Raw genomic sequence first — 15,215 nt, 5'->3', positions numbered from 1 at the left:
ATATTTTTTTCTTTTTTCTTTTTTTTTTTTTTGTCTTTTTGTCCTTTTTCGTGCCTGGCAACGGATCGCAACCCTCAGTGTCGCGCCTGTACCGGACTGGGACCGGCCACGGGATCGCAACCCTCGGTGTTGCCCCCGCTCCCCGCTCAGCCAGTGAGCAGCCGGTCTGTATGTGGGATCCAAACCCTCGGCGGGAGCGCCGCCGCGCTTCCCAAGCGGCGCACTGTAGCAGTGCGCCACCGGGCCGGCCCTTGAATATTTTTTTCCTTTTTACTATTTGCTTTGTTGGGGTAAACACTACTTGGTCATGATGTGTTCTTTTTAGTATCCTTACTACTACATTTGGTTTTTACTTATGTTTCTCCTTGCTGTGTAATACTTTATATACTTGGGAATTAAGTGTACCTTGAAGATTTCATAATGTACACTCGTAAAATTATCTGAATCTGGTGGCTTTAAGAGTTGGAATTTTGATTGCCTTTTTGACTTTAACTGTCATATTCAAGGGCTGTTAATATCCTAGCCACTTTTCTCTGATCTTGAGCAAATTACTAACTTCATCGAATCTCAGTTTTATTAATGGCAAATGCAGATAACAAAGTCTAACTCCTAGTAATGCTGGAAGGTTTAAATGAGATAATATATGATTATTGAGCATAGTTTTGTCTCACATAAGGTAAACGCTCATCAATAATTACCACTATTATTATTGTTATTCCCTCAAGTAGATTACTATACTTACCTTAATCATCCCCAACTGTTGCACAGTGTGATTGTAAACTCCACACTAGATAGAGAGAAGATACAAAGATAAGCAAATGATCCAGCGAACAGTGGTAGGCATCATCTCCACCTGACACACCCCTCAGTGGGTCAAGATCTCTCTCTGAACTAGAGTTTTTTCCTGCAGTGCCGTGTCTCAGCAGACCTACCCAGGGGCTGGGATGTGATACTTCTGTTGTATGAGGGAGTTGTGTGCACCTTGAACACCCCTGCCCTACCTGGAGCTGGTGCTCCACATTGGGAATGCTTATTTATGTTAACTTGAATGGAAAGGTAACTTTTTTAAAAAGGCATTTGAAAAGTCAGGATTGGGCTGGCTCGTTGGCTTAGTTGGTTAGAATGTGGTGAAGGGTTCAGGTCCCCATATAGTCCAGCTACCAAAACCAAAAAAATCAGGATCATAATGTACACAGCTATAGAAAGGCAGTCTTTACGTGATTGGTTCCAAGAACATTCTATGAATTTTGTTTTGTTTTTTTAGGAAATACTTTGATGTTTTGTCTCTGTCTTTTTGAAAGGAGCATAAAATGCTAGGCTAAGATAAATGTATAAAGTAGAAAATGGAGACTTGTTGCATTCTCATCAGCAAGCAGAATATGGTTTTTTCCAGTCTTTACTACAAAATCCTTCATCTGATATTTAAAATGTATTTATGTTGAGTCATTTCTTTCTCTTTTGCTGGTGAACCAGAAGATCATGAAATGATTCTGCAGAGGCGGTAGCATTACGTTCAGTTTCTTTTTTTGTATATATCAGATAAGAGGCCTGCAAATGGAAGTAAGTCCACCTCACATCCTTTGTATGGTGGTGGCAGTGATGTTTGCCTTTTTATCACTGGTGCAACATTAACTTATAAACCCGCTTCTAAAGAACCTAAGGGCTTTTTGATGAAAGGTGACTGTAGTAGGTATAATGTTAGATTTGTCTAGGCTACTTTTGTTTTTACAAATTCTTCTTTTCTCCTTTTTAGTGTTTAGAAACTACTACCTTAAAAGGGAGTTGGGAGTAGAGACCTGCCAGGACCAAATAGAAGTTAATGTACATATTTAGAATTAGGATTTCTGAATCTATGATTAGGAAGGCAAAAATAATATTTTGAGGTTCAGCTCAGCTTAACAGTCTAAATCGCCCTCTCTGAACCAAAACTTCTGGTTGGTAAACATTTTATAGATCTGAGGAATAAAAGCAGTATAAGAGGCTGACTTTTGGTAAACCTTAATAGTAATGGAAAAGAAGTACAAGGCAGCAGTTCCACAGATTTGCTTTGCTCATTTCCCCATAGACTTAGGGCCCCTTGACTAGCCATACACCCTCTCCCCAACTCACTGTCGTCCATTCGGCAGGTCTCTCTGTAACCAGCAGGCATCAATTCAAGCAGTCCCTCCAAGAACTTATCGTGGCCTCAGAAAAAAGTCTACTAAAAGATTATGTTTTCTGAAACTTTCACATTATTTATTTAAATGTTTACTTGAAGAAATATATGTTGTATCATATAGAGAGTGAAAATGGAGAAGGGTAAGGACCCTGAAACACTGGAAATATGCTTGTCAGTTTTCAGTACTAGCCAAGCAGCAAGGATTTGGTTCTGTTTATTTTCTCCAGCTCTTACTATATTAAATTATCGTTGAAAATACTGGGGAAGTTATTTTATGATACTATGAAGTTATTTATATTATTATATACATTATATATTTTAATGTATACTATTACATATTATATTATATATCTTTTATGTATAATATATTTTATTATCATTGTGTTATTTTTTCCATTAATTACCAATGGCTTCTTTTGCCAGAGCCATAATGAAATTTCACAGTATGAAAATGGAAGAAATCAATAAAATTATTCGTGATCTTTGGCGAAGTACCTATCGTGGACAAGGTAATGAACATGGTGTATTGCAAATGCTCTTTCCAAAGTCCTGTCCACAGCTCTTGCTCATATGACCTCTCATCATGCCAGTATTACCTCCCTGAATCCCTTTCTGAGCATTTCTTTGGGATTTTCTAAGAATTCTTACCTTAACAATTCTTATCTTCTTATAGCAAGAAGAATATGCAAAATTTTCTATTGCAAAGCCTGACAGATCTTACACATTTGACTGCAGTAGATATTATCTTTAGCTGATGACAATAGGTTCTTTTGAAGTGTAGATAGGGATAAACCAAATGCAATAAGAAGAAAACCATCCCAAAGAAACTCTTAACAGGGGAACTAAAAAAGAGCTGAGGCTGAGGGTTGGTGCATCTGGGTTGCTTCTGGCCAGACCACTAGGCTCCTGAATCCTCCCAGCCAGAGAAACAGTTTCTAAACCAGCCATTGTTTTCGTCTGGTAATGTCAGCCTCACATGTTGCTCTGAGGCTTACTTGGTAATGTCTGTAAATGACAAAAGGTTGAGTGTAGGTTCCTCTGAACTATTCTTCTTTCTGTGTCAGATATTGAATATATAGAAATTCGGTCTGATGCTGATGAAAATGTATCAGCTTCTGATAAAAGGCGGAATTATAACTATCGAGTCGTGATGTTAAAGGGAGACACAGCCTTAGATATGCGAGGACGATGCAGTGCTGGACAAAAGGTAGGTATCTCAAAGAGTCTAGGGAGCCAACTTACACAAATAAATGAAAGACAGAAACAAATATCAGTGCAGTGGAAGCACCCAGTGCTGTCCTCGAATGGTGGGAAGTTCCTTACAGCACTCCTTGCTGCATGTAAAGTGAATCAGGCTCAGCTACCATCATTATACTCTCCTAATGCTAGCCAGCATTTCCTGAAACATATGTAAAGTTGACTTTTAAGAGAGGGGCCTGAAGCATTCTCACAAGACAGGCTAAATGCAGAACACGTAGGGGAAGACCCTTTATTGTTTTACAACACTCCTTATCAAAATAAGGTCACTGGATCATCAATTATAAGACACACTACTATTTTATGTGCCACCAAGAAAGAAAATGTAATTATAACTGTAAGATGCATTTTGATTTCAAAGAAGTCAAAATGGGGAGATGGGGTATATATTGCAGAATCAATGACATTACAGTATTAACAAACGAGATCCTAGGTTGAGCCACACGAGGCATTCCAACATATAAGACCTTCTCACTAAGAAAGTAGCTCCCTCATAATATTGATTCCCCACCACCAACCCAGCCTAGTCTTTGGTCCTACAGATCATCTAAAAAAAAGGGTCTGCCAGAGCCAATAGCTTTGATACCCACAGGTTCCTCTGCCCCCACCACTGCACACACAAAGACTCAGCTGCTGGGTCAGGCCAGCTGCTCCATGTGAAACTCTGGGAGGACAGGCTAGGTTGATTATGGAGCACGGAGTAAAATGAGAAAGAGGAATGAAGTTTTAAAGATTCAGGAAAATGGGACCTGCATCCCTGGGAACAAGGATAAGTCTTATTATTGTGCATAGCTATGTACCAAAGATGTCACAGATTCTTGAGTGTTCTCCTTTCAGATTAGAAACAGAAGATTACATTTGATAATACCTCAACCCCTCATTTTAGTTTTCTGTTCTTTTCTCTCTTTTTTTGGTGGCTGGCTGGTAAAGGGATCCATACCCTTGACCTTGGTGTTATAAGGTCATGCTGTAACCAGCTGAGCTGACTGGCCAGCCCTGATTTTCTTAATAAAATTCGTAAATACTAGAAATGGGTGCCCACATTATCTGAGTTATTTTCATAGTTTTCAGTTTTTGCTTAAAGAACATGCCATGCATGTATGTATTATGTTTTCAGCCCAAACATAAGGCTTCTGCAGATTGCTATCTAAATCATAGTCTGTAAAAATGAAAAATTTGTGATCTATAATCAGTGTCCCTACTAGCTGTGGTGATTTCTAGTGGTAGTTATAAATGAGAAAATATAGAATTTGAAACATGGGCTCTTTGGATTAAAAGCATATTTCCTGTAGCCACTCTAAGTTATGAAAATTAATTAGCAGTAATTGCTTCCTTGGTGTGGGGTGAGAGGACACACAAATAGATGGTTTGGTTGAAGTGGATCTCTACCCTGCCTGACACTGGTTTTTGCTGAGGTCCTAGAGGCCAGCCAGTGGCTCTGCATGTGAGTGGGTGATAGTAGACTTGACAGCAGTGAGATTCAGAGACAGGAAGGAAGTGCTTGTCCCCCAAAGAGCCAAGCTGTGACCCTGGCTTCTGCAATCTGCTGGCCTTCCCTGGGCATCAAAGATGTAAACTATTCTAAAATCACCAATTTGTTCACTGATGCTTTCCCACTCACAAATTCAGAGGGAGAGGGGATTTACAGCTCACACAGAAGTAGTTTGTACTTCCCAGAATAGTCCTACACTCATAATTCTGGCTTTATACCTTCAGATGGCTTAACTTGGGTCTGAAGGTTTTAGCATTAGGTTTTTTTTAACCATGAAAGTGCCTAATAGTTTCAGTTACTTGTATTACCTACAGGTTAGCTTAAATAAAACCATATCACTATACTGCTGATAAATGATTTTTCTCTCTCTTTTTTTTTCTCTCATTCAAAGTTATACACTCAAACATTTAAGTGTGGATTAGAGCACAATATCTGGTGCCTCTTTTGAACCACAGAACATGGAGATTTAAAGATGATTCTAAGAGATAAAAGGTCTCTGAGTCTCTGGAAGATGTAATGTGTCTGAATTTTCTAACAAATCTCATTATCAGGAAAAAAAAATAGCCAAGTCAAGAATTTTTGAGATTATTAATTTTATACCTTTACTAAAATTATTACAGACAAATGGGAAAGCATGTCTGTTTCAAGCCCATGATTTCAGTTTTTGTTATAGCTGATGTGGGTTTGTGTGTATGTGCGATCAGCATTGCTTTTAGCATTTTATTTCATTGCAAATGATGGGCTGAGATAATGCAGGCCTATGGGTCACCTTCTGAAGGTCTTAAGAATCTGGTTACAGTGCTGGCCTCTCCCATACAGCAGTGATTTACCTAAGGTCACTGACTCTGTGACATTCCCCCACCTTTCCCTTCTAAAGAGATCATGCCACAAGGTCCAGAGTTTGATCCCTGTACTGGCCAGCCACCATTTAAAAGAAAAAAAATCACACCAGGTCTGCTTGCCTCCTGGTTGGGATGAGAAGCAGGTCAGTGCTATGCTTTTTTCCAGGTTTTAGCCTCTCTCATTATTCGCCTGGCCCTAGCCGAAACGTTCTGCCTGAACTGTGGCATCCTTGCCTTGGATGAGCCAACAACAAATCTTGACCGAGAAAACATTGAATCTCTCGCACACGCTCTGGTTGAGTAAGTATCTTACTTTGGGAGGCAGGTTGTGATTGTTTTTTAGGCAAGGTTAAGAGAGTTCTGTGGTGAACACCCTCTCTGGATATGTCCATGGGGAAGCTGGTTGATGCCAGGCATTACCTTTTGGTGGTAATTCTTCAGGTCCCTTGAGAAGGGACTAGATGGTCAGCAGCAGCCCAGACACATCCTGTGTCTCCCCAAGTGTATTCATAGGGTAAGTTGTGGTGAGGGGCTCCTGGCTGGGTTTGGTTTTCCCACATATCATGCACAGAAATCAGCATGCCATGCCCTGTTAAGACATTTGTAGGTGGTGGTAGTGGGTATAATACTCTCTACCCAGCTTTTCACATGTGTCAGACCACTATGAGAAATGACAGAGCTCTTATTCAAAAGCACATTAGTGAGTAAGTAGACTCCAGAGAGGGCAGAATTGCACTCGCCTTTTATCACGTTCACCAGTGGTGGGTCTGGACTCCAGCGCTGGGCAGTCCTTTCTGAAAGCCTGTGCTGGCAGAGAAAAGGCACTTTTCCTGAGGTAGAAGAGTTTCAGGCACTCCTGGCTCCAGATAGACTCTTTCTGGTAGAGTCAGTGTTTTGGAGAATAGGAGAGCATAGGGCCATCTTTCTTCAGCCATCTAGTTCTGTGTGACCGGTAAGTAAGGGCTAGTGCTGCGGAAACCTCAAGTGTACCCAGCTGCAAGCAAGGGATAAATAAGTGGTTAGTTAAAAGAAAAAGTCTTTCAGGTCTCAGTCTCATAGCTGGTTACCTCAGCATGTAGATAATGAGCAAAAATGTTCCCAGTACGCCCACTCACGTCCCTGTGTGTCATAGTGACTGGTGGTGACAAAATTCTAAGTAGACCCAGCTCTTAAGAAGGCAGTGTTATTCCCCTTACCTGTAGTTTGTTATTTTAGAAACTTTCTTCCAGAGAAAACTAGTAAGTGGTCAGGAAAATCCCAAGCAAAGGAATAAGACTCCTAACATGGAGCAGTGAAGGTGTTAAGGAAAGTTCAGTAAAACATTTCTATCTACTTTAATAAGAACTGTTGATCTGGAGGAAACTAGTCCGTGCATACTTACCAGTTTCTGAGCCAGACCTAGGTGAGGAGCCAGGCCATGCATCCCCACCGTCTAGAGAGGAGATGGGACCTCTACCGGGCTGGGCTAAAGGCCTGGGGCCACCCCACCCCTCCCCCACTTCCTGCAGGGCAGCCAGAGGCCCTGAAACACAGCACAGGAAAAGTTGGGTTGTCACACACAGCACGAGTTCATGTGTCTGACAAGATTCATGGTGGCTTCTTCAAAAAAAGGGGGGGGTGGTTATACTCTTTAGTAATAAAATGTTCTAAATGTATTGTTTCAGGATAATAAAAAGTCGCTCACAGCAGCGTAACTTCCAGCTTCTGGTAATCACTCACGATGAAGATTTTGTGGAGCTTTTAGGACGTTCTGAATATGTGGAGAAATTCTACAGGATTAAGAAGAACATTGATCAGTGCTCAGAGATTGTGAAATGCAGTGTTAGCTCCCTAGGGTCTTACGTTCATTAAAAATGTTCAAGATTTAAATGCCATAAGAAGCATAGGTCTTCAGGCAGCTACTTATTTCTGGTACTGAGTCAGTAAGAAAATATATTCTTTAAAAGGAACTTCATGTCTAGGACTTGGAATGTTTGAGAGGTTCTAAAATCATGAAAGTTGTTTCACATGAAATTTGGACTGATTTTTTGTTTCTGGTTCCCTGAACTTCTTCCCCCTCCAAGCAGCCTGCAAGGCTCAACAGAGCACAGTTGGACTCAGTTTCTCTGCTTCACTCCCCAGTACTGATGAATGATTCCTGCTCAAAGCACTGTAGAGAAGCAGGTTCTCACTGCCTTGACAATTTATGGTTTTGGTGTAAAAAACATCCATGTTAAATGTTACCTGTAGGGCCGGCCCAGTGGCGCACTGCTACAGTGCGCCGCTTGGGAGTGCAGCGGTGCTCCCGCCGAGGGTTCGGATCCCACATACAGGCCAGCTGCTCACTGGCTGAGCAAGGTGCGGGGGCAACACCAAGGGTTGTGATCCCGTTGCCGGTCCCAGTCTGGTACGGGCGCGACACTGAGGGTTGCGATCCGTTGCCGGTCAGGAAAAAAGACAAAAAGGAAAATAAATAAATAAATAAATGTTACCTGTAAATTTATTTCCTTGCATGTGGTTCAAAAAGAAAATGAGTTAGTGAGTATTAATATCTGAAGAGGATCAGAAATGATGAGATTTTAATATTTGGCTCTGCTCTTAACTTTATAAATCCATGCAAGTGACCTCTCACTCTGGAGCTTGGTTTCCCCAACTAAAATGTGAAGTAGTTGAATTGGGTCTCAAGGTTTGACAGGAACCTTTGGTAATCATCTAATTCCCACCATCTTTCCTCTGCCCACATCCCTGCCAGGTCGTCATCCTAAGTAGTCTCTATCTAGAGAGGAAGCTCCCCACTATGCACATCCACCTTTGGAGAGCTCTGATCAAGAGCAAGGCTTCCCTTCACTTGAAGCCTGATCTGCCCATCACAAAGAAGTCTGTAACACTCTCTTCTGTGTATCCTGTGTAACATCTTAGCCTCGCTATCAATCCCAGTTGTTCTCCAAGTGTGCATCCCAGTGTAGAAGGCGAGCCAGGTTCACTCACAAAGTCAAGACCTGCTCCCAGTGGGGTCCAACCAGACATGGAAGAGCAGGCCTCTCATTTTCATTCCAGACGCCATTTCTAATAAAAACCCAATCACACTTTTTTCTGGAATTGCCGGCTGACTTCTTGAAGCCTTTTGCAAACATTCTACACAGGTTGCAACCAAGTGATGCACTTTAGAATTACACTTTGTGGAGTTTTGTCATTCAGAGTTGGTCAGGACCATATTGGATCTCGATTCAGTCATGTGGCACAGTTTTATGCCATCTGCAGATCTACTGAGCACATTGTCTAGACAGCCTTTCTCGACCAGGGGCCAGAAGAGAATTAAGCCCAAAATCCTAAGGTATCTGTGCTAGGCTAAATAGTGGCCTGCAAAGATAAATTAGTGGTCCTAATTCCTGACACCTATGAATGTTACCTTATATGGCAAATGGGACTTTACAGATGTGATTAAAGCTAAGGATCATGAGATACAAAGATTATCCTGGTGGGTCCTAAATGTAACCACGACTAGCCTGATAAGAGGGAGGGTACATCGCAGAAAAGAAGGTGACGTGTTGATGGATGCAGATTGGAGTGACGGACTTTAAAAATTGAGGAAGGGGCATAAGTTGAGGAATACAAGCAACTGCTAGAAGGTGAAAAAAGCAAAGAAACAGATTTTCCCCTCAGAGCCTACAGAAGGAACCAGCCCTGCTACACCTTGACTTTAGCCCAACGAAACTGATTTCGGACTTCTGGCCTCTAGAACTATAAAAGAATAAATTTGTGTTGTTTTAAGCTGGCAAGTTAGTGGTAATTTATTACAGGAGCAGTAGGAAAAGAATACAGTTATCCTTTTCATCTAATCAATTTCTGTGCCTCTAAAATGATATTAGTTCTGTACTGTCCTTGAGAGAATTGAGAAAAGAATTACTTAAATCATTTTCTCTTTCTGTGCTTCATATGAAGAAGCCTGGTTGAGAAAAGTTAGTCCAATCCTCACCCAAGCCCTGGATGAAAGGGCCAAGCAACACAGCCACTGCTCCAGCCATCTGGTTCCTGTCCTCCCCAAGGCCCTTTCTCATCCTAATTAGCTTTAATAAACTGAAATAAGACTAGCATAGTCCTGACAAAGACATCATGAGAAAAAACAGCATGTCAATCTTACTCAGAGCACAGCTCCAGGAATTCCTAAATTAAGTAGGAGCAAATCAATTCTAGTCATGTATTAAAGTAAACATATACAATAACCAAGGTGTTTTTATTCTAAGAATGTTTCAGAAAATATTTCTGTTCATAAATTATAACCATAATAAAGCCAAAGGAGAAAAAATTCTGATGGACACCTAACTACATTTGATAAAATTCAACGTTTCCTACCTTTAGCAAACTCATAATTTTGCAAAGATTATTAATGTTATTTGTCGTCATGTCAAAATTAAAGTCATCTTAATAGCAAAAATGAAACATTTCTCACTAAATATTAAAACCATGTGTCTTATATCAACATGTTTCTGAAAGCTCTAGTCATTGCAACAAGGAATGACAAAAAAGGCAGTGCAAGATAAATATAAGCAGTGAGACAAAATTAACATTTACAAATTAAAACAGACTTCCCAATTGCAAATCTGGTTTCCCCTTGAGGACATGGGGTTTTTTGCAGCCCTTTGGAGAGTGGCTGCTTTCAGTCCTATTACCCTTGTATCAGTGGGCTTGAGGGTGGGATAGGTACCCTTCTCATTGCTGCTTCTAGATCATTCTCCCCTTCTCCATTTAATATCCGCCCTCCCCCACCCACCAGTGAATTCCCCCACACACACACTTGGAATGAATAGGCCTCACAGTGTGGAGGTTAAGAAGGAGCTTGACTGCCTGGTCTCAAATCCTAGCACCACCACTCACTAGCTGAGGGACCTGGAGCAAGTCATCTATCTTCTTTTGCTTTTGTTTCCTTACCTGTAAAAGTGGGTAGAATGATACCTATTATCTTGTTGGGTTGTTATGAAGATTAAATGACAATACTAATAAACTGCTTAGAGCTGCTTGGCACATAGTAAGGACTATGTAAGTGTTCAAGAAAAACCTTGTGTCTTCAGTTTACTCTTTCTTGCAGTTATCGTTAGCCCCAACCTGGTCACTCCTCTTTATTTTTTGAATATTTTAGGTCCTGGATCAATGTCACTCCAATACTAATTTTATGATTGTTGGTGATTTCAATATCTAAATGATGATCTAATACAACCCCCTGGCCTCTCAGTTCCTTGTTCTCTCCTCCAGTGAGAAGATATTCACTCCACAGACTTACTATAGAGCCCAGGCCTTTCAATAACAATAACTGCAGCCCTCCATGCTCTCAGTTTTAAGCATCTCACTCTCCAGCGACACCTTGCTATTTTTACAATTCACTCCTGGGGTCGTCAACCCCAGCAATTCTTTTGACCCTCTTACTATAGAGCCCAGGCCTTTCAATAACAATAACTGCAGCCCTCCATGCTCTCAGTTTTAAGCATCTCACTCTCCAGTGACACCTTGCTATTTTTACAATTCACTCCTGGGGTCGTCAACCCCAGCAATTCTTTTGACCCCACCAAGATTTCAATCCATTGATTCTACCACTTTTTCAGTTCTTCATGTCCTTCATGCCTTTATTTCTGTCCTTATACAGCTTAAATTCCATGGTCCATTATTATGTCACCCTCAACTGAGCTGCCCCTCCTCTGTCCTCAAACTTTCCTGGCAATCCCTAGCTCTGGTTAAATACAACTCTGCCTTCTCCCTGCATGTGCCATTTCCTTTGCTGGTTCTTCATTTCCCTGATGTTGTGATGTCGTAGTGCTTCAGTGTTCAGACTGAGTCTGCACCTCTTCTCTTCTCTACACTTGCTTGTTTGGTGATCTCATCCAGTCTCATAGCTTTAAAATGATTGTCTTAGTTTGGGTTCTCCCAGAAATAGAACCTGAAACAACACTTCAAGTGAAAGTAATCAGTAGGAGATTGGGGGAATTGTATGGGAAAGAAAAGGCAGCCAGTTAAGGGTGTATTGTTAAGCCAGCCACTGCAGGGGACTATCACAGCTTCATTCCACAGAGAAACTTTGGGAAATTTGGCAAAATATATGCTTCAGAATTATCCCACTTGAGGGGCAAGAGACATGGGATATTTATATACCAACTTCCCAGAGGTGACTGAGGGCTCTTCAGGCATGTGTTAGTTACTGGTTTGCCATGTGTACTAGCAGAACTGCTTTCCACAGTTTAAAAAAAAAAAAAAAAATCTGACAGAGATACAGATAATGGCAGCTGCTGGAGGTTGGCAGTAGCACATTGGCAATTCCAAGGGAATAGGCAGGGCACTGACAGCTCCCGTAACAACCATCTATGCGCTGATGACTAAATGTTTGTCTCCAGTCCACATCTCTTTTAAATTCCTGACATATTTGGCTGCCAGTGGACAGCTGGATATATGTCTGCATGTGAATATCTTAAAACAACCAAAACCAGTCTTTCCTCCAGAACCTGAACCTCCCATAGGCTTTCAATTAATGGCAACTCCATTCTCCCAATTGCTCAGGCAAAAATCTTGGCATCCTCCTTGATTCTTCTACTTATCTCACATCCAGTCCATCCGTTTATGGGTTCAACTGTCAAAATACATCCAGAATTTGACCGTCCCTCACCATCTGAACCAGCAATCTTTAACCTGAATAATCCGAGTAAACACCTAACTGCTCTCACTGGTACAGTCCTGCTCCCCACAGTTTGTTCTTAACACAGCAGCCAGTGATCTTTTTAAAAGGTAAATCAAGTAAAATGTTTCTCACAGGGGTGTGGGTTTAGCAATTCTAAAATTCAACAAACATATATTGTAGATAATAAGAACAGATTCGAAACTATTTTATGTATAAACTAAAATTCAACAAACATATATTGTAGATAATAAGAACAGATTCTCACTGTTGGAAAAAGATGATTGCATATCAAGAAAGGGGAAAGGCAATAAAAATAACCCTGTGGTGATGATTAAATCCAAAGTATCAGTATAAATTTGTGGTATAAATTTTGCTTCAATAAGGGTGGAACAAAGACCACTAAAATCTGCTCCTCCATAAAAGCAACAAGAACACTGGCAAAAACTTAAAGTCAACTCTTCCAGAAATTTGGAAATTAACTAAATACTAACAACAGGCTGAGGAGTGTATATTCAAGAAAAACAGCCGAATATCAGTAAGAACAGCCAGTGGCATTTTAACTTGCCCTAATCTCACTCTCCTCCCCCTGGTTCTGTGGTAACCTTGAAAACCTCTTAACTACAGTATTTGTGAAAAACAGCAACCTAGTAGCCACTGGAGGAAGCAGAATAGATTTGGAGCTTCCCCAAATCTCTACTCCCAGAGAAATGCCTCCATTTGACCTGTCTGGCAGTTCCCTGAAAAGCTCCTTTCTCAGGGCCTTTTATTTGACCTGACTGAGCACTCACTCCACAAAAAGCCCTACTTGCTGTGCAACCAGTGACAATTGGTTAACATTGTGGCTGCCTGGGGCAGCATTACCAATTGGGGCTAAGGAGAGGCTAACCAAAAATCTTAAAAGGAAAAGTCAGGGAAGAAGATGTCCATGGGGACTTTGACAAGCTCAAGCATATTCTTGGGAATCTAGAAGTCCATGTGCATGTGCAGAGCTGTATGCATGACCAGGAAAGAACTGAGAAGATCCTAAGCTCTCACCTCTGGCTGACCTTGGGACTCCACTCATGCAGGAAGTAAAGGTTAAGGCACAGTTGGAAACTGCCTGCTGCAGCATTGAAGACATGTCCTGACACATGTGCACACACACGTTCACATGCACACACAACATAAGCTAGAAAACTTACTGGTTCAAGACATTAAAGGAAATCTTTGTCCAGTCATTAGCTTACCACTAAGCTAACATGGTAGAAAAAGCATGATGAAGAATGTAGAATTTACAGAATTAGTTCAGGAAAGTCAGAACAAACCAACGGGAACAACAAACAGCAACAGGAACAAACCCAGGGGAGGCGGTAATCTGATTTCCAGAGTTGACGCATATATTTTTTAAACGCCCAGTTTCAAGAAGAAATTATAAGACATGCAAAAAACAAGTATATATGGCCCATACACAACAATTAAAAACAAAAATCAGTCAATAGAAACTATCTCTGAGGAAGCCCAGATGTTAGACTCACTAGGTAAAGACTTTAAATATCAGCTATTTAAATATCAGCTATTATAAATATGTTAAAGGAACTAAGGGAAACCATGTTTAAAGAATTAGAGGAAAGTATGATAATGATGTCTCACCAAATAGAAACGTTCACTAAAGAGACAAGTTATTTTTTAAAAAGAACCAAACAAGTTCTGGGAGTAAAAAGCACAATAACTGAAATAAAAATTCACTAGAGGAACTCAATAGCAGACTTGAACTGGCAGAATAAAGAGTGAGACCTAAAAGACAGTTTAATTGAAATTATCCAGTTTGAAAAATAGACAAAAGGATGAAGAAAAATAAACAGAGCTTCAAGGACCCGTGAGACACCATCGAGCACAGCAGCACAACAAGCATACTAACCATGATGAGAATCCCAGAAGAAGCGAAAAGAGAGTAGGGAGCAAAAAGAATACTTGAAGAAACAGTGGCCCAAAACCCCCCAAATTTTAAGAAAACATTAATCTTCATTTCCAAGAAACTGAACAAACTCAAAGTAGGATAAACTCAAAGAGATTCACAGTTTGACACATCATAGTCAGATTGTTGAAAATCAAAAATGGAGATATTGTGAAATCAACAAGAGAAAGCAGCAAGGGATCCTCAATAAAACTAAGAGCTGAGCTCATAAGCCACTATGGAGGCCTGAAAGCAGCAGAGTGACATATTAAAAGTGCTGAATGAAAAAGACTTAACCAAGAATTCTGTATCCAGCAAAACCATCCTTCAAATATGAGAGAAAATAAGATATTCCCAGATAAACAGAAACTGAGATAATTTGCATCCAGCAGACTTGCCATGCAAGAAATATAAAAGGAGAATTCTTCAGGATAAAATGAAAGGAAATTAGACTTAAATCCACATGAAGTAAATAAAGAGCTCCAGTAAAAGTAAATACATAAGGTAAGATAAAAGTATAAATGTATTTTGGTTTGAAATTCTTTTCCTAAATGATTTAAAAAGAAACTGTATTAAGAAATAATTTTAACACTATGTTAATGGGCTTTAATGTATAAAGATATAATTTATATGACAATAATACTACAAAGGAGGGGGAGGGAACAGAGCTATATAGGAACTTTTGAGATAGAAATTAAGTTGATGTTCATCTAAATTATTAATTTGTAACTTCCTGGGCAATCACTAAGAAAATAAAAACCCCGAAGTAAAAGAAACAAGGGAATTAAAATGGTGTACTAGAAAATATCTATCTAACACAAAAGAAAGCTGTAATGGAGGACAAAGAGGAAGAAAAAGTATAAGAAAACAAATAGCAAAATGGCAGACATAAA

At 40.3% G+C, this 15,215-nt stretch overlaps 1 protein-coding gene across 1 annotated transcript in view; it reads left to right on the top strand.

Moving 5' to 3' along the window:
• The window catches only part of RAD50 (RAD50 homolog (S. cerevisiae)), a 75,583-nt gene extending 67,821 nt beyond the window's left edge, over positions 1-7,762 (top strand). The window contains exons 22-25 of the mRNA XM_008571643.1: positions 2,582-2,667; positions 3,223-3,365; positions 5,916-6,049; positions 7,414-7,762. Of these exons, the coding sequence (XP_008569865.1) occupies positions 2,582-2,667; positions 3,223-3,365; positions 5,916-6,049; positions 7,414-7,600 (550 nt within the window). The 3' untranslated portion in view covers positions 7,601-7,762. The remainder of the gene's footprint in view (positions 1-2,581; positions 2,668-3,222; positions 3,366-5,915; positions 6,050-7,413) is intronic.
• Positions 7,763-15,215: the final 7,453 nt, after the last annotated feature.

This window comes from Galeopterus variegatus, unplaced genomic scaffold (assembly GCF_000696425.1).
Source record: "Galeopterus variegatus unplaced genomic scaffold, G_variegatus-3.0.2 Scaffold708, whole genome shotgun sequence".
Classification (NCBI taxonomy): Eukaryota; Metazoa; Chordata; class Mammalia; order Dermoptera; family Cynocephalidae; genus Galeopterus; species Galeopterus variegatus.
Note: the sequence above shows the minus strand (reverse complement) of the source record. Positions and strands in the feature narration are given on the sequence as shown.